The following is a 20,099-nucleotide window of genomic DNA, read 5'->3' as shown; positions in this document are numbered from 1 at the left end:
AGGGATGGAGAAATCTGTCAATTTTATTTTATTTTCTCATTTTTTTCCCTATCTTATGTTTAGTTTGCCACATTTGCACATCACTCTGCAAACCTTTTAAAGAAAGGAAATATGCATATTTGTACCCCAAAGGCTTTTGTCTTATTTTTTGTTTGCCTACTCTGGTTCTGGGGCTGATTTTTTTACTGCCCTCTGTAGCAGCAGAATCATAGAAAACAGACGATTTGCACTATCATCCATGTGGCATCTTATATTTTGAAGGTGGCTGTTACATCATGTGTTGATTTTATTTTCTCTAGGATAAACATATCCAACCCTTTCAACTTTTTCCCCCACATATATTACCAGTTGGGATTAGTGAAATATAGTGCCCTACTCGGGACATGCTGATCTATTGATACAGTATGGATTGTTGAAAACTTTTGGTATTGCACTAAATAAAAGTGAAAGTAATATGCCTGGGATTCTCTCACTGAGATTACTGCAATGCAAGGGGTTGGATTGGATGACCCTCGAGGTCCCTTCCAACCTTAACAATTCTGTGATTCTATTATTAATCATGAAAGTAAAAGGCGCTATAACACTGCAGTGAAGGATGGGATACAAATTGTTTCGAGTCAATCAAGCGAAATGTGAAGTTTCGTTAATGGAGGGTATATTTTCATTACTCATACAGCTTTATGTACAGTGGTACCTCTACTTACGAATAACTCTACTTACGAATAACTCTTCTTACGAATGGAGCTCCGTGCGCCATCTTGGATGCGGTTCAGATAGGATTTTTTCTACTTACGAATTTTTAGATAGGGTTGCTTCTACTTACAATTTTTTTCTCTCAATGCATTCCTATGGGATTCGACTTACAAATTTTTTCGACTTACAAATGTAAGTTTGGAACGCATTCAATTCGTAAGTAGAGGTACCACTGTATTACGGAAGGACCCTTTCAGAAAGCCGAGTGCCTTCCTCGTAGTGATCACAGTATAACTTTAAATACTGAAGCTCATAGAGAGCTCTAGATTGGAACAAGTTAAGCGACTCTCTCCTTTCTTGGAGCTCTACAGCTGTTTTGGATTCCCAAAGACCACCAGCCCTAGTCAGCTTGGCCAATGGCCGTGGATTATGTGAATTGTAGCCCCAAACATCTGGAGGGTATCATGCGGGGAAGGGCTGAGATATAGCCTGAATAGATTTCACTGCATGTGAGCAATTAACAGGCACATTTCAAAAAATTGAGATTGCTGCCCTAGGAGTAGGACAAGCAGGAGGAAGCACAAGAGAAGGTTAACTATTTCCCCTCCCCCACTAAAGCCCCACCCACAACCCCCCCACCTTATTAGCCAATGCAAAGAAACTCCTGTTAGCTTGCCCGCTTCCCTGCACTGGGCAGTTTCTTTTAAGAGCTTACATGCAATTAATGCCATATGTTGTGTTGCCCATAGCTGCGGTTGGACAGAACGACAAATGAGGCATGTAAAGAGCAACCAGTGTGTGCACTGCAGTGTTTATTCTATAAAGAAAAGCTTTGTTCAGGAAGGGAGGGCCTTCACAAAATCAACATGTTAATAATAACGCAATGCTCATTGAGCTCAGAAGGCCTCTGAGGACTCAGTAACCACCCTGGAGAAGCTTCTGTGGATAGTGGTAGGCAGCTCCTTCTGTTGTTGACATGGGGCTTGATGATGAAACCAGGAAATGGGCCTTGACACGAATAAAGAGTCTCCAGGGGAGTTGCCTCTGCACATTGCCTTTCAAAGCCAACCCATAAGAGCACGTTCCCTGGAGCACCTCTGCTAATGCTGAGCCAGAAACGTCTCCTTTATTCTTATTTTTTACCATTCTCCATCAATGAAGGAGAAAAGAAACTACATTAGAAAATTACCAAAGGGTAAAAGTTATGCACTGCTGACATCTTAGCTCTTGTTGTCCTAAGATGTTTTAATAGTAATCTGTCTTCCAGTTGTTGGAGGGTAGGGCATGCAGCAAAGGGGGTTCTTGAATGCCAACGTGGTGGCCCTGTCCCTATGGTGCTGAATTCTGAATTCGGCTTTTTTAAAGAAAAAAATCTTCCTGGGAATCGCTGCCCAGCAGGATCCTAAACGACCTTTGCTAGCTCTTCTCGCTGCCTTCCAGGGTCCCCAGATTTGATGACTCAGCCCTTAGTAGCAACACATATGACTGTTTCTATTAGCTGGACTAAGTCATCTGACTTTATCCTCCAGAAAGCTGATGCAACCACATTTGGAATATAGTCTTTCGGGGGGAGGGGGGGAATTACTGACAGCATCAGGCTGGCACAAAGCCTGTCTGAACCGGATAAGTGGAAGGCCTGTTGAACACTGAGACACCTTTGCACCAACAGTTGGTCTCATCTTTGTCTTGTAGCACCGACGTCTGTGCCAATATCTTTCTGTATTGCCCCTCCTTTTCTGAATGCTGATATGTACATAGCGAGCAACCTGACATTGAAATGTATTGTTTTTTTATTGCTACTCACATGCTTATTTGAATGTGGCTGCTGTGTACTATATATTGAAAACAGTAAGTTTTTTAAAGAAAATCAAAGGGTAGGGAAAAAATTGTCACATTCTCAAGGCGGAGTGGGGGACGTTCGGTGTGCTTACTGTACTTCTGAGGTGGCCCAGGGAAGTTTGTGTCCTTTCTTCAATTGTAACAAATAATCTCAACAGTGGTCTGCACTCAGCAGCCTTCCCAGGTGCCTGTGCTTCAGTCAGAACCATAGCTGCCAAGTCTCCCGTTTTTCGTGGGAAACCCCTGGATTTTAATCCGTTTCCCGCTGTTACCCCGAATAGAAAAACTCCCGGAAATCCCCCGGATTTCCTACCTGCCAGGGAGGCTCCATTTCGGGTGCCGCTCTGCCCATGCCTGGGCACCGGAAATCGGGCAGAGCGGCACCGGAAGTTGCTTCTACGCATGTTTGGACATGCGTAGAAGCGACTTCCGGTGCTGCGTCGCTGCTGATCCCGCATTTTTCAGCGTGAGACTTGGCAGCTATGGTCAAAACCCAGAGTAAGACATCGTGAAGTAACTTCTCCCACTGGATTTTTTCTAGATTAAGCAGCACAAGCAGCCGAGGGAAGTCTTTGGAGGGTGGGAGTGGGGGCGGGAAAAGAAATGTAATTGGTTATATTGGTTGTTGATTGGTTTTGTAAAAAAAAAATATTAATAAAAAATATATTATGAAAGAAAAAGCAGCACAAGCAGCCAGGAAGGCTGCAGAGGGTTGGATCTCTATTGCAGGGGTCGACAAGGTTTACCTTGCCTGGGCCGGTTCACTCCAGCGGAGATCCCTCCATGGGTCGGATCACGTGCGCAGCCGCAGTTTCCAGCGCCGCAGAAGCAAGTCCCCGCACTGTGCTGGTTTAACGCAGCGTGCAGGGACTTGCTGAGCGGGCGGCTTGGGGGCTGGTTAAACGACCCCCGTGGGCGTCTTGTGGCCCATGGGCCCTAGGTTGCCGACCCCTGCTCTAGTGGAAAGAAAACCACATGCCCATCACCCTTGCATACCTTGGGCATTGTTTTTTGTTGGTTTGTTTCTGAATGAATAGCCTGAGGGCTCTCTGGTTACAGTAGCTGAATATAAACACCTCAAATAAATATAAAATGGTGTGTATTATACTTACTTTACAACATTCCTGAGAAGTGACACATTTATTTCTATTGTATAAGTAAATCCCAATGGCCATAGTTGGAACTACTTATGAGTATAGGTTCATCAGATTATATGGTAAATCTACCTTTTCCCAGTTTACGGGGCTTAGTGTATTTCTGCGAAGGCTAAGCTGAAGCTCCTCTGAACAAGGACAATTCATAACACTAAATGGCTTGTCAAGAAAGTCTGTTTTTTTGTGCAACTGTTGTTCTGTTTTCCTGGAACAGTATTTGCAAGTGAGACAGTTGGATCAATTAGTGTCTATGAAATAGAAAAGGAAAATATATTGAAACATTTTCTTTTTCTCCATCTGCTTTTGTTTCCACTTGCCTATTCATTAAACTTCACAGCTGAACACAAACAGAGAATGGGTGGGTAGAAATAATATCAAGACTGCAAGAACCTGGGGTCCAAGCAATAGTTCAGTTCCATGGTGACGTTCTACCTCCACTGTCAGACATAGTATGCCTCTGAAAAAACAGCAGCTGGGAATTGTAGGTGCGCAGAATACTTCAGCTTACAGGCTTCCCATGGGCATCTAGTTGGCCAATGTGAGAACAGGATTCTGGAATAGATGGGCTATTGGCCTGATCCAGCAGTCTTTTTCTTATGTTCTCCATTGAGAGTTCATCCATGCAATATGCTAAAATTGTGTAAGACTACTTTGTATGTCTCCACTCAAATTTCCTATATTCTCCGGTACATGGACATGGAGAGTTGCAATTTTGCCGCCTATGCTATGTTCAAAGCAAATAGTTACCATATCAGCTGGATCAACTTTCTGCAACTCTAGAGATGTCATCCACGATGCTTGCAGGTGTAGACTGAGAAAATTTGCATCTATTGAGCAAATCCTTTTATATCAGGCTCCACTTGCTCACTTTTGCCCACCTTTTTTTTTTGCTTTAAAAACAAACAAAATTGTGGAAATGCTTCTGGAGCAAATCAAATGAGGTTGGCAGCGCAATCAACTGAACCCAACCCATGAAACAGGAATGGCACACCTGTGGCTCTCTGGCGGTTGTTGGACTACAACTGGTGTTATCTCTATTGGCCGTGCTGGCTGGGGCTGATGGAAGTTGCAGCCCAAAAACATGCTGTAGAACCTCCTGCTGCTCAAAATGTTGCCTGTAGGAGTTGGTCTCTCTCTCTCTGTCTGTTTGTCTTCTGATTGCAGAGTTTTGAAGACCACAGAGAGAACTGGAAAGAGAGACTTAACAGATGACAGAGAGGAAGGAACTCAGAAGTGTGTGTGTTGCAGCCTGAGACATATCTGCCTCGCAGGTCTGTACAGTCATACCTCTAGTTACACATGCTTCAGGTTGCGTACGACACGGGATACGTACACACCGAACCCGGAAGTAACGGAACGGCTTACTTCTGGGTTCGGCGATTCGCGCATGCGCAGAAGCGCCAAATCGCACAGGGCGCATGCGCAGATTCAGCGCTTCAGGGTAAGTACTGCTCTGGATGTGTACGGGGCTCCGAAACAGATCCCGTTCGTATCCAGAGGTACCACTGTATAGCCAGACTAGTCTGAGAGACTTTAACCTCTCACTCATGTCTAACTCGCGTTATTGGGGACTCCATCCTCCTTTAATCTGTTGCTGAAAGACTTACTCAAAATTGTGTACCAACCTGAGTTGTTTCCCTTCCTGTCAAACCAATCCTACCTCTTGGATTTTCTTAAGTTGTCCACTGCTTGTTCTCCCCTGCATTCTTTTGAGAAACATGAGGTCTACTGGGCAGAAACCTCTCAGCCTGAATGTGTTTCTTCTTCCTTCCGTATCTCCCATGCCACTATTGTCCACAGCTCCCACAACTTAGAATCTCTGTGATTTGCTTATAAATTTAATATACACACATACTCTATATACTCAAGTTCTCTTTAATAGTTGGCATAAATTAATCTGTGATCCCAACAATGCACATTTCCTTAAAAAGAGGAAGAAGAAGAAGTGCCCAGTCAAGCATTCCTGGCAAAAATTCTCAGCAACCAGCAGGCACCGAATTGTTTTTCAAAAAAAAATTGGCCAGTGGGCTAAGATCTCTCTTCCACCTACCTTACACATGCATGTCAAATATGTATCATGGAAGCTTTCCTAGAAACCAAACTTGTGTATCAGTCTTGTAACTTTTCTTGATCTCTGTCTAGTATAATTAGTGTTTTTATTTTAAAATGTATGCATATGTGACAGGAAAGACATCCTACTGTAAAATGAAAAATAAGAGAAGCAGGTCACCAGAATGGAAACCACATTTCTAACTAGGTTGTGCATGTTTAAAGTCAAACCTCAACCATAAGTGGACTTCTAAATAAACTAGAGTTGTAGCAGGAGCAAACTGTGCTAACGAGCCATAAACATACTGCTGGGTTTTATTTATTCAAGACTAATTACTGAACTCAATACTGATTAGAGAGTTTACACATCTCACACACAAAAAAACCTCTAAGTGACAACTAACCACAATATGTATATATTGTAGAAACAGCCATGGCCACAACAGTAAAGGTTGTTTCATTAACCAACGTTCAAATTTACTAGAAAGCAAAATTACACTAGTCCTTTAGTAAAGTTTATAAACATTTAAAAAGTGCAGAACATCTGAAACAAGAAGAAAACAGGACATTACTTAAAAAAAATTAAAATAAAGAAAACAAATTGGGATGGGATAGGGGACTTGTGATTGCTGCCCCACTTGATTGCTACAGGAATATTCATGTTTAACTCCAATCTCAGCTGCTGAGAGACAAGGTGACCCCAGTTCTAAACACTACAATAAATTTATGCTTCATTTCAAGACACAAGTATTCAGAATCTTTCTGGGGCTTCTGTTTCATCAGCTCCCAACATATTATTTCTCCGTTTAAAAAAAAAGTTGTACTGATAAGTTTGCTCTTAAAACCTCAGCACTAACATCATGTTTTTGTTTTTGTTTTGGCTTTTTAGTGGAAAAGGCGAGTTCCCTAAGGGATGAGATTTAAAGATTCTGTCTGAATCTTGGATTTCCAACCATCTACAAGCAAAGTGACCGAACTGTACTGAGAAAACACAAGACGCACCAGACTATACGTTAATTACATTGTATGTTCTTATAAATGAAAGAATGCAGTTTCATCAGATTAGCAGCTGATTTGATAATCTTACCATGTGCACACCCACCACACTATGCGAAAATAAAACCCTAGCCCTTTTAAAACAAGTGGTAGAAAAAAATCACAGTCACAGAAGTTGCCTTCATAAGCATTTTGAGAAGGGGCAGTGTGGCGCATCTAAACTGTACAATATAAAACATTGTAAGTAATAGAGCTGAAAACACAGAAGCAGAGTTCTTAAAAAAACAAACCAACGGTGCTTCCTTTACAGGTGATTTTAATAGGTGAACACCCTCTGAAGGTCAACCTCTGAAGATCACGGGAGCCATTGCCATACAATGCAATTCAAGCCTCTGGTGAGTTGAGGGCCGTTTGCTACACGATCTAGTTTGCTCTACTTCCTACGAGCATTTCATCAAGTGGTCATTTCTGGTGAGATCCATGCTGAGAGAGTCTCAAGATGAGCAAGCAAGTCTCACCCATTGCTAACAGAGGTAGAGAAAGTTCTGTCTGCTGCTACAGCCTGCTTTGCCCCTTTCAGCACTGGACCGGGCAGCTTCCAGTAACGAGGTGCATCCATTTTCATTTTTTGTTCAATCAGCTTGCTCACAAAATACCCTTTTCCCAATAGGCTTTTGCGATTTGAAAACATCCCAACAGTTGCGGCTGTCGGTCAAAGTAGGATGTCAACTTTCTTGCTTTGCTGTTTCCCCCTGGGCTTCCCCAGTTTGCTCAGTTGGATTTCTCTGTGCATCTCCTTCCCCTTCTGCAAGGAAAAAAAAAGTTAAGCAGTGGTGAAATAGCATCCAGACCACAGAATCACAGAGTTGGACGGGATCCCCCAAGGGTAATCTAGTCTGACCCCCTACAATGCAGGAATCTCAGCTTAAGCATCCATGACAGATGGCCATCCAACCTCTGCTTAAAAACCTCTGAGGAAGGAGAGTCCGCAACCTCCTGAGGGAGTCCGTTCCACTGTCAAACAGCTCTTACTGTCAGAAAGCTCTTCCTGATGTTTCGCTGGAATCTCCTTTCTTGTAACTTGAAGTCATTGGTACAGACCAATCTACTTTAAGCCTGAAAATTCCATGGCACTGAAAGCCATGGATGGGTGTTTGGTTTGGCTTCTTAAATAGTCAATGAGTTTAAAAAATGTGCCTGGTAACTAGCTAATTTAGAGTACATAAAGAAGAATGGAAGTTCTGTGGGTATATAGAAACGTGTGATGTACTTCACACTTGGATGTACATTGCTAGAGACATAAGCATTATGTCGTGTTATAACTGTGTGTGCCATTCAGCTTATTGTATTTAGCTGCTAGAATTATTATTATTTAAATGGAGCGATGGGAGAACCCTTAGCTTTTTTCAGTACCATTCAGTAAAAATTAAGAACATGGCATTTCTGTTATGGCAAATGGAATCCCACAGGAGGGACGAATTCTCTTTTGCGCTCACTTTCCAACCACTCTGCAAATATTCACTAGTGCATCTCTCAGCAAGCTGTTCCCAGGAACTGCCCTCTGAAGAGCAGAGGTGGTTGCAGCCACCTCCCATACAACCTTTATTACACCAAGAAATTCCACGCTTAGGTAGAGCTGTCATAACTTGTGTCTGTTTAATAGAAACAAGTTTTTTTCAGACATAATAACACAGCCAATATTCACACCCCCATACAGGGGAAATGGACAGAAAAATATTCCCCGCTGCAGCTCTGTCCCTTGAGGGGGGGGGGTAGTCTCACACCTCTGCATTCCTCTTTATGGTACCCAAGAGTATAGAAACCTTGCAGAGGCACGCAAGAAGGGCATGCAAGGGAAGATGTTTGCCCTTTGCTCCCTGTAGTACATGCCTTCCTGCCTAGAGAGTCCCCATGAAGCAGGTGGGCAAATAATCCAAGACCTGTAGAGTATTGTCCCTACTGTAATTACAAGGCTACTCTACTGCAGTGATGTGGATGGAAAATGTAAAAAGGAAAATCTGTTTCACAAGTTCATTAGTAGCAATCAGTGGATGCCAACTGCAAATACAGTATTAGGCAAGCTTGGCAGTTTCACTGTTTTTAGCTGTGTTTGCTAAATACAAGCAAAAATAAACATGCCAAATTGGATCTTCTCTAGGGTATCAGAAAATCTAAAACTAAAAGGAAACTCTGGTGCAAATTCCCAACGCAACAATTTCCAGAAACCCAAATCATTGCTCTGCTGTAGGATTTCCTGGGGTATGTTAGCTTCATGGTAGATGGTTCTGAGTTGCTAAGGTGTTGTTGGAGACCATCTCCCATCAGCTCAAGCCAACATGGCCAGTGGTCAACGATGAGAAGAATCAATGACATTCTGCACAGCAACATTTTCCCCAATCCTGTGCCGAGCAGATTGACTTAAGTGGCTCTTATTAACACCATGAAACTATTCCTCCATATCACAGAGCTCATGTCCATTGTGGAGATATTGGGGTGGGGGAAGAGAACTTCCTTCATATAAGCTGGAAAGACTGAGTGGTATCCGACTAACTCCTTCCATCAGTGCAAGGAAATCTGCTTGTGCAATGCAACTCCCCCCCCCTCCCCCTGTGTGGCCCTGAAATCTGTTCTCCTAACCCTCCAGAGCAGATCTGGGGAGAGCATGAGAGGAGAGAGGAGCGGAAGGAAATCAAAACAGAAATCCTTGCACTGATGGGATGTGTTAGGCCACAATTGCACCATACATTTAAAGTACTAGTATACAACTTTAATATACATGGCTTCCCCAAAGAATCCTGGGAAATGTAGTTTGTAAAGAGTGCTGAGAGTTGTTTGGGAACTGTAGGGTCTGTGAAAGTAGCAGGGGTCTCTCAACAAATCTTAGCAAGCTGTCAATGGGTGTACTTTTTGAAGTGGTATAATAGTGTTTTAAATGGATGGTGTGGGTTTAGTTTTAGCTGGTAACCCAGGGTTATCAATTGAACTCCTCAAAGCACATTTTTATAAATTTCTCTAATCTAGGCCCACCGGTTTGGCCAAAACTGACTATACACATAAAAGGCTAAATGACAATCCATCTGTTTTTGAAGGGGGAAAGTTAGCATATTGTAGGTGGGTTGTGGTAGCCTGCACTAACTCAAAAAAGCAGAGGAGATGTTGTCCTTTTCAGACAGCAACATATAGTATTTCATGAACTAGTCTACTATTCTGCTATGGCCTTGTACTAGACAGCAGTACATAAAATGCACCCATATGCAAACCAGCTAAAGACTAATTTTTAATACTGTATTTAAAAAAATTTGTAGCCTGCTTTAGAACCTTATGGTGAAGAGCAGGTAAGACATTTAATAATAATAATAAAATGTAAATAAATTAATAACAATAAATGTGAAAAGGCATTAAAGCCCAGCGTGTTGTTTCCATAAATGATGTCCCTTGTTAATTAATTTTCTCTTAACCTTTCAGATTAGTACTTACCAGTTTTGTTTATATCAAGTTCTGATAACTTCAAGGATAGTTCACTAGAATTTCCACTTGCAGAGGACACAAGGATATCATGAAGGGCATTTCTTCTCCCGGTTCTCCCAGAAGCAATGAAATCTGCATATGTAGATTCCACATCAGTCATTGCTAACAAGTATCCACATAGCAGTACCTAAGAAAAACCAAAGAAAATCAAAAGCTACATTAGGGAGGAGGGCACGAAGCAAGCAGACAAATATGGCATATTTAAATGATTTGCACAACTGGCAAGATGATTTCACACCTTGTATCATGGAAGGCTTTGGGGGAAGGGATGGCTAACCTGTGTCCATTCAGGTATTGTTGAACACCAGATCTCATCAGCGCCAGCCAGCATGGCCAAAGCTCAAGGGTGGTGGGAGCTGAAGGGCAACAGGTTAAAGTAAGCTGATCTAAAAATGTTAATGTTAATCTAATAATTAACATCATTAAAAATGATTTAGAGACTTTAGCTGGTGAAAAATGCCATGGCTGTCCATAAGCTGCCAGAGTGGCTGGGGAAACCCAGCCAGATGGGTTGGGTATAAATAATAAATTTATTATTATTATTATTATTTGCACAACATCTGGAAGGCACAAGGTATATCTTACTGGCCTGAGGTTCTCAACTAGAAAGAAGGGAACATTGGTTGGAGTCTGTTGGAGGGCTCCAGGTTGAGGAAGACTGCTTTACATCAATTCCAACTTCATGGTTGAATGAGGAGATCTCTATATCTGTCCTGCTTTCAAACAGAATCATACACCTAAAACAAGCCTGCTAACAGCAGGCATTTGCCTATTTTTAGCCTCTTTACTTGTGTGTGTGTCGTCCCCCCCCCCCGTCTTCCTTTCGATCAGACAAGAGACAAATAGTTACATGAGCCTTCCTGGAGCCAAGTGAACAGTTATTTGAGAAGCTGGCGGAAGGGGATTAGGTACAACATTTTATACGGGCTAAATATAGCCATATCGAATGTCTCTGAGCAGTTTATCCACACAGGGCTTCACACCGACAGGACTTCTGAGAATGGCATGCAGCAGGGCTATCAGCCCGAACAATGACACACTAACTTGAATGCTGCAAACAAGATCTAATATAGGGCTCAAAAATTCATTAAAAGCCACACACACACACACCAGCAGAGAAAACGTTTCTCAATAAACTCGTTAATTCTAGCTTCCTTCACATCTCCGCAACACATATAGCTAACAGACCTCATTCTAGGGCAGAGGTAAAATGATACCCTGATTATGTGGTCCTATCATACAAATGTGCGTCTAAATTCATCACCTTTGGGCTAATGTTAGAAAGAGGTGGTAATGTGGTAGCGGGCCTTTATTTTATATATATATATATATATATATATATATATATATATATATATATATATACACACTTCTTTGCTGCTGCCTATAGAAGTGGCAAAAGGGACGCGGGTGGCGCTGTGGTCTAAACCAGTGGTCTTCAACCCCCGGGCCACGGACCGGTACCGGTCCGTGGATTAATTGGTACCGGGCCGCCCAAGGAACATTTAAATACAATTAAATTAAAATTATTAAATCAAAACAATCTAAATAAAATATAAACAATCAATGCCCCCCCCCTCAGCGGGCCGCGGTAAAATGATCAAACGTCAACTAGTCCGCGGCGATAAAAAGGTTGGGGAGCACTGGTCTAAACCACTGAGCCTAGGGCTTGCCGATTGGAAGGTAGTCAGTTCGAATTCCTGCGACGGGGTGAATGCCCGTTGATCAGTCCCAGCTCCTGACAACCTAGCAGTTTGAAAGCACGTCAAAGTGCAAGTAGATAAATAGGTACCGCTCTGGCGGGAAGGTAAATGGCATTTCCGTGCGCTGCTCTGGTTAGCCAGAAGTGGCTTAGTCATGCTGGCCACATGACCCGGAAAAACTGTCTGCAGACAAACGTCGGCTCCCTCGGCCAGTAAAGCAAGATGAGCACCATAACCCCAGAGTCGCCTGTGACTGGACTTAACGGTCAGGGGTCCGTGGCAATGGCAATAACCAAGCTGGCAAAGTTTTTCTTCTTTGGTGTCAACAGCCACCATTCCCCACCCCCACCCCTCTTTCCCAGACTGCCTTGGGCTGATAGTGTCATTTGGGATGAGGAGAAAGCACATGGTTGCTCTTGGGAAAACTACAAATCCCTCTTATGGGAAAGGAGTGCTATGCTGTCTTCTGGAGAGACTACTGTTCCCCATCCCTGCCTACAGCCTCCTAGGAAGCTAAAGGAGCACAGAGAAAGTGGGGAAAGCACAGTTCTGGCTCCTTTCAAATTATATCTGATCCAAGAGAGAAGTGTTGCCTCCATTAAACTCACCCAATGGGCCATTATTTGAGCTTGGATATGGTTATATAGAGATTGGACAAATTTTAACAGCAATAAAATAACCCCCTTCATCCTCCACCCCACCCCACCCCAAAAAGAGATGAAGAAATAAGGGCAGATGAACTGGCGTGGCTGCAATTCACTTACAGCAATAGGAAGCTTCCCTAAAGCACCACTTTTGAATATGATGCAAGGCAAAAAAAATAAAAAATTAAAAAAAAATTAAAGGCTTGTGGAGGGGGGAAAGCCGGGCTTGTGAAGAGTGCGGCCTGAGGAGAGTGTCTAGACGGGTCAGGTATGTTTACAGTCATACCTCGGTTTAAGTACATTTCAGTTTGAGTACGGAACGGATTAATCCACTTTCCATTACTTTCCATGGGAAAGCTCGCTTCAGGTTAAGTACGCTTCAGGTTAAGTACAGACTTCTGGAACCAATTGTGTACTTAAACCAAGGTACCACTGTACATTTGGGGCCTAGGGCCTGTTTCCACACCACTGGCTTAGGCAGCTATCAGTTTCATAGGTCAAGCAGGCAAGGCCAAAACAGCACTGGGGGAAAACCACAGTGGAACCTCGGTTTATGAACACCTCGGTTTACGAATTTTCGGTTTACGAACGCCGCGGACCCATCTGGAATGGATTAATTCACTTTCCATTACTTTCAATGGGAAAGTTCGCTTCAGTTTATGAATGCTTCAGTTTATGAACAGACTTCCGGAACCAATTGTGTTCATAAACAGAGGTACCACTGTGTGTTGTTGTTTGGAGCCAGTGCACAAAAGCTTCCTAGAAGGGACAGAGGAAACTGCCCTCTGTCCCACTCGAATTATTTATTGAAGCTCTGATTGGCAGCTGGAGAGGAGAGGAGTTTGAGTGGCACCCTGAAGCTGTTCAAAGCTTATTCCCAATATCTGCAGTAGGCCCATATGTGTGGCAGGCCCTTTCCTGCAACGGCTCCCTGTTTCTATTTCTCTTTCCTTTTGGTTTTAATGTATCTCTATATGGGGTTTGTTGTCCAATTGTTTGGCTGCAAGACGCTTTGGGTTGCCCTGGGCAAGATAAAGTGACAAACATTATATTAATAAATAATAATAATAATAATAATAATAATACAAATACTGCAGATAATTTGACTGTGAAAGAACATAACAGGTGCAAGGTGGCAGAGAGAGGGACAAGGGGGAGGAAAGATTTTTCAAAGGTTGCATAACAGACTTCCATCTCACTCGAAGGTAGACACAATGGTAAGTGAGAACTTAATGTTCTGTTTATCCTACTTAAAAAAAACAAATTAGCAGTGAAAGAGAAAAGTTTTTGCAAATAAACAAAATGCAAGTAAAACAAGGTTGGGCTGACACTGTAGCACAACAATTGCTCTGGATTCGATGATCAGATAGACAATTTCCTGTATCAAAATTTCATACTTTGAGCCTTCCTTCCATATAAACGTATTTACCATTTGATATTTGTCTGATCCCTTTATCCAGGGATGATTTCCGAGACTTATGTGCAAAGCCTCTGGGTAATTGGGCAAAAGACCAGCTGCAGCAAGCCACTTCTCAAAAACAAATGATAACTGGGCTCTTGGTGCTAATTTCGCATCACTCCAATGTCGCCCACTAATTATTCCCTGCCAGGCTGCTGACTTACAGCAATCTGTTAATGCAAAAAGCTTATTACAAAGCCTGCTCTCATGCACTACAGAAAACTGCATCTTGCTCTGTTGATTGCAATAAGTTTCCTGGACAATTGATAATGATGGCATTACGTCATATTTAGTCAATTAAGCTAAAGAGTCACTTGTATATGGAGGATGGCAGAATTAGTAAGACTATTTTCTGAACCGTTTTTATTATACTAATGATTATACTGTTTCGTTAATGCAGGCCCCCTCAACCTGCAGCCCTCCAGATGTTTTGGCCTACAACTCCCATGATCCCTAGCTAACAGGACCAGTGGTCAGGGATGATGGGAATTGTAGTCAAAACATCTGGCGGGCCAAAGGTTGAGGATGCCTGCGTTAATGGATGCACTGCTGTCTGTGTTTTAGGATGATGATTTAGATGTACCTGCCATAAATCTGCATCATCATCAGGTCCCAGGGTGGGTGACAACAATGAAAAAAATACATTAATAAAACCAGTTAAAACTATCAATAGAAGAAAAGGGTGGATCCTAAAAATAGATAAAAATAGATATCTTGGATGTCAAAGAGGAAATGAACAGGAAGAAGAAACACTCTCTTCTGCTTGATAGATTGTGGGGATACTTATGGAGACATTTGCATGGACATCATGGAGGTACTGGTGGGCCCACTGCCCCCTCCTAGAAAATTCCATAGTTAAAGTGACCACTTCATTTTAGTTACAGGTAGGTAGCCGTGTTGGTCTGGGTCGAAGTAAAATAAAAAAATTCCTTCAGTAGCACCTTAAAGACCAACTAAGTTTTTATTTTGGTATGAGCTTTCGTGTGCATGCACACTTCTTCACACTTCTGTTCTTCTTGTTCTGTTCTTCTTGTTCTGAAGAAGTGTGCATGCACACGAAAGCTCATACCAAAATAAAAACTTAGTTGGTCTTTAAGGTGCTACTGAAGGAATTTTTTTTATTTCACTTCATTTTAGTTCTACCCAGGCAAAGAACCCGTGCAATACAGTGGCTAATAGCAGGATCTGGGAAGCTCTTAGTTCAAATCTCAGCTCAGTCTTTAACTTGACAGATCTAAACCAAGGTGTATGCTTTGTTTGGGGTGCCCTATGCCATGTTGTTTCTGCTTCTTCTGGATCATAGTCTACACTTCCAAGAAGTGCCAAAGAAAGAGCAGAGGACACTCTGTATAGATAAATACGGCCCAATACCTGGAAGGAAAAAAACAACAGGAAACAAGTCCTCTCACTAGAATTTTTCATTTTCTCTAAGGAAACAGAAAGCCTTTAAGGTCTATGAAGATCCCATAAAAAACACTTTTAATTTTTCGTGTAACTGCATTAGCTGGAAGTCTTAGATTTCAAAACATTTTCCCCATAGAAAAACAAACCATTTACAATAAGTGAATTGCCTAGGGTTTCCTAAAAGCCTCATACATAATTATCGTGTGAGGAGACTAATGTAATTTAAATAAAAAGATACAAGTCTTTTATAAATTCATGAGATTTCTTCAACTGCAACCCTATGTCCATATTCCTGGAAGAAAGACCCACGGAGCTCAGTGGGACTTATCTCTGAGTAGACATATATAAAATTGTGCTGTTGCTCCTACCTTTATGCTTACCTAACTTAGGCTGTCTCAAACTCCAAACCACACGCTTAAGCGTTTGGACAACTAGAAATAAAGCTTGCCTGCCATTGGCAGAAGTGATCTCTAAGAAAATAACCAGACCAGAACATGCAGACATTTTATTATAAACACTTTGTACTTGGAAGATTGTGGTTGTGTTGGAAATAGGCTAGAGCATGTTTAAGCATTAGAAGTGCCACAACTCCTTTAATTTGTACAATACCATGTCTTTCATGACCCAAGCTGGGGAGGGAACACACAGCACATGCTTCATATGTATAAGATCCCAGCTTCAATTCCTGTCATTAAAAGGATCACATAGTAAATTTGTGAAATACTTCTGCCCGAGATTCAGGTGTGTCTCTACCAGCTATAAGACCAATTCATCCATTCCATGCTCCACCCCAAACAGAGCTTTGGCCAAACATGGGTCACTGAAACTTTATAGACCTTCAAATTGCAGATTTGGGACACAGCCATGACATGTAAGCTAATTTGTACTGAATATTTAAACTGCGGAATGTATTTACTTATTAAAAAGAAAGAACAAACATGTTCATTTGCTGGAGTTGGCTTGAAATTCGAGGAAAATTAACCATACACCCCAAGGACTTGAAAGTCAGCGAGTTGGTTCAATAATCAACACTATGATCCAGCAGGTACATCATTTTACTTCTTACTCAAATCTCTTTTAAAAATAGCAGATGGTATCATCTGACTTGGATAACCACTTCTCCTTTTATTGAAATAGAACCTGGTGGGATCTGCTGTACAGATAAGCAAGGATGCTGTGTATCAATTCTTGCTCTAGTGCAACACACTAAACATTTGTCCCTTCTTACTGGTCCCAGCTGAGATACCATGACATCTGCAAAAGGAAACAGATGCATTTTCAGATATTGGTGCTTCTTTATGGGAAGTATTCTTACATCAGGAGCTTTCAAAGCAGCAATAAAGAGCTGAAATTGAACAGTGTAAGCTTGAAACAGAACCATTAAGGAAACAGCTTTCCAAATATTTCCAGAGAACATCCCTGTAGAAATATGAAGTAGACCCTAGTGAGAACATGGAAAGACAATTTAGTTCTTTAATATGACCCAGGTCATACTAACACACACTTTCCAAACAAGCTGATTTTCAGAACTATGCTTCTCATAAAAGTATTTCAATTACTACATGCATATGAAGGTCGGGCTGCCTTGATGTCCCAGGTCAGCTGCCCCAGATAGAGCTCAATGAATGTACCTGTCAAACAATATACATGTTTCAGTGGCAAAGCAAGCATGAATTATCACTTTAAGTGTCACATGAAAAAAGTCAAGATTTGGGCAAACCACATACTATACACTATCATTATGCAAAGATACTGCATCAAAACTTTGCAGTGTTATTTAAATACATGTTGCCTTGTTCTGCATATGTATGTTAAAATGACATGCAATATTCCGGACCAGATTTAGAGGTTTGTTTTGTGGATTTATTTTACTGTCCCAAATCAGCAATGCAGAGTCGGAGATAGAGGGGGAATCAGTGAGACACACAGCAGATGACAAGGCCATAAGTGGAGAATGGGCATGAAACAGGACCTGGGATCTTTCACAGGTAATTTGACCTGAAGCCATGGGTAGGGAAACTAAGACCTGGGGGGCCGTATCCAGCCCAATCGCCTTCTAAATCCAGCCCGCGGACGGTCAGGGAATCAGTGTGTTTTTACATGAGTAGAATGTGTCCTTTTATTTAAAATGCATCTCTGGGTTATGTGGGGCATAGGAATTAGTTCTTTTCCCCCCTTCAAAATATAGCCTGGTCCCCCACAAGGTCTGAGGGACAGTGGACTGGCCCCCTGCTGAAAAAGTTTGCTGACCCCTGCCTTAAGGGGTATAAATAAACAATTAAAAAGCAGGACTGGGAAAGACCTTGATCTGCCCCAAGGCTCTGGAGGGCTCTTGTCAAGAGTAAACAATGTGACACTAGTTGGATCAACAGAATATAAGGCAGCTTCAAATAAAATCAAGGATGAAGATACAGGAGGCTGTAGAGCTCTTCCCTACATTATCTGCATTTTATGTAGAAGTTTTCAAACATAGAGGTATTAATTTCAATCCAGCACATGACTATATCTATCCTTAAGTGATTAAATCAGACAACGTTGCATGGAAATAGTTAAAGCAAAGCAGACAGGCAATGGTTATGTATTTTACAGCCTAGTCTTCTGACTCAAGTCTTACTATGTCCAGCAGGTTTGCTCCCTGGTAAATGTGCATAGGATTGGCTCCTCAATTAATGTATGTCAAGAGAGCTGGTAAATGCAAGAAAAAAGCTTGTTTCTCCTCCATCCCACCCTTTTGCTAGGATGAGGAACCTGTGACAGCTCAAGTGCGAGTTGAGCCCCAACTCGCATGGTGGGTGGTCAGGAATCATGGAAATGGTAGCCCAAACAGAGCTCCCTATCCCTGTCTTTCTGTGTCCTCAAACTGTCCCTGAACCCATCATTTCCAAGGTATTTCCCTTCCTAGCTCTCAGCTCTCTGTTGGAGGCTTTCAAAGGATTACAAAACTGAAGCCTTCTGCAGATGACCCATCAGCAGTGGCCCAAAAATTAATGATTAGTTACAAAGTAGGATTTTATGCAAGGAGTGTGAATATGCCTTTAAGCAAGGTTGTGTGTGTGCACGCACGATACTGTTTTATATGAGAAAAAAATAAATTCACATGGAGGAAGTACTCAGGAAATTAACAGAGGATGTGCACATTAATGATATTATCCTCTAAGAATGTTTCAGAACCTACGACATTTTTCCGGGGGTGGGGAATCTCTGCAGCCTCTTCTATATGAAATGTAAAATAATTCAGCTGGAATGGGTGATCTATCAGCTGAATAATACTCCTAAGAGCTTTATGGTAACTGTCATAGCCCTAATAAAGGGCTTAGGAACCGTATATAGAAGATTCCTGTTTAAGGAATGAAACAGCTGACAGTCAAGGAATGCCCACTGTAGCTTTCATTTAATTTGCTTGGTCCTAAAATGGCATATGAACAACCAAGTTTTAGAATGAATTGAATTGTGTTTATTTCTCATTGGTTTAAAATTTAAAAAGAAAATAAACAAAGTGGTCAATCATTTTTCATGTATTATTTTTTAATATCATTTTAAGCAGGAAATTATATAATCCGGAAGAACCCCCGAAGTCTGATGATTTGCTCCATTTTGATTTGAATCTGCTCACAGAGCTGAACCCAAAACAGCACAAAGGGAAGATCTTAACAGGAATAATAATTAGAATATATTAATTAGAAAAGGGACCTGGGCAAAGTGGGGGGGGGAGCCCAAATAGCCAGAAACAAACCAAAACAGTCACTTACACAAAAGACTCAATGGCATGAAATATAAACTAAGGGAGTGTACAGACTGATGATCAGGATTATAATAGAGAACCTTGGAAAGAAGAACAGAGGAAGAGAGACTTGGAATTATAGTTGGAAGGGGCCACAATGGTAATCTATTCCAAACTACTACAATGAAAGAATCTTTCATCCAACGTGGGGCTCGAACCCATGACCCTGAGATTAACAGTCTCATGCTCTACCAACTGAGCTATCCCAGGTAGTTCTGTTGTTCATCTGTTGTGCACAAATAAAGCACTTTCTACTCTTTTCATTTGCATTGCTGCAATCTTTGTTATCTAGGAATGGGGAAAGATAGCAGGATTAAACCAGATGTGATACCGAACTGTCATCCAAAACTTCATTCACTGGAAAGTCAACGAAACCCAGTATGGTTGCACAGCTGTCAGAAAGATTCCTTTTTATTGAAGCTTATGAGAGAACATTTGAGGGAGATACAGTTTCATGGGCATGGAAGGCAAGGGCATAGATGAAGCTCTATTTGCTAAATAAATATCTTTAATCATGGAACCTATCTGGGCGACCCATTTTGGTGTTGAAATTAGCACAACCATCCTACTTGGCTTGCTGCTGCTGGCCTTGCGATGGAATGTAGGTCATATTTGTTCTGCTAGACTGGATGCTGTCTGAGCTTATAAAAAAGCTGTCACACCAAATGGTCCTTCTAGCTCAGTATCAGCAGCATCTCCCCACGGGTTCAACATGAAGGAATTCCCATTATTGCCAAATGAAATCAATGAACCTGGTCCATTAATGCATGATGAGGACATTAGTGACAGCTAAGCTGTGTACCTCCCCATTTCCCATTCCATCCCACCAACAAGAGAACAACTCTAAAG

At 41.8% G+C, this 20,099-nt stretch overlaps 1 protein-coding gene and 1 non-coding gene across 6 annotated transcripts in view; both read right to left on the bottom strand.

The window, feature by feature from the left end:
• Positions 1-5,545: 5,545 nt before the first annotated feature.
• Positions 5,546-20,099, bottom strand: part of PKIA (cAMP-dependent protein kinase inhibitor alpha) — a 36,217-nt gene continuing 21,663 nt past the window's right edge. For 3 of the 5 annotated variants that reach the window (XM_035125292.3, XM_035125294.3, XM_088675631.1), the window contains 2 exons: positions 10,209-10,386; positions 5,546-7,536 (listed from right to left, as the gene is read on the bottom strand). In XM_035125292.3, coding sequence (XP_034981183.2) covers positions 7,457-7,536; positions 10,209-10,386 — 258 coding nt within the window. In that variant the 3' untranslated portion in view covers positions 5,546-7,456. Of the gene's footprint in view, positions 7,537-10,208; positions 10,387-10,536; positions 10,616-20,099 lie in introns of all 5 variants that reach the window. The other 2 variants (XM_088675628.1, XM_088675630.1) reach the window with 1 other exon arrangement.
• Positions 19,388-19,461, bottom strand: TRNAN-GUU (transfer RNA asparagine (anticodon GUU)). The gene has a single exon. It is a non-coding gene; the product is annotated as a tRNA-Asn (tRNA).

The sequence above is a fragment of the Zootoca vivipara genome, chromosome 8 (assembly GCF_965207765.1).
Source record: "Zootoca vivipara chromosome 8, rZooViv2.hap1.1, whole genome shotgun sequence".
In the NCBI taxonomy this organism is placed as follows: domain Eukaryota; kingdom Metazoa; phylum Chordata; class Lepidosauria; order Squamata; family Lacertidae; genus Zootoca; species Zootoca vivipara.
The sequence above is the reverse complement of the archived record's forward strand: the minus strand, read 5'-3'. Positions and strand labels throughout refer to the sequence as shown.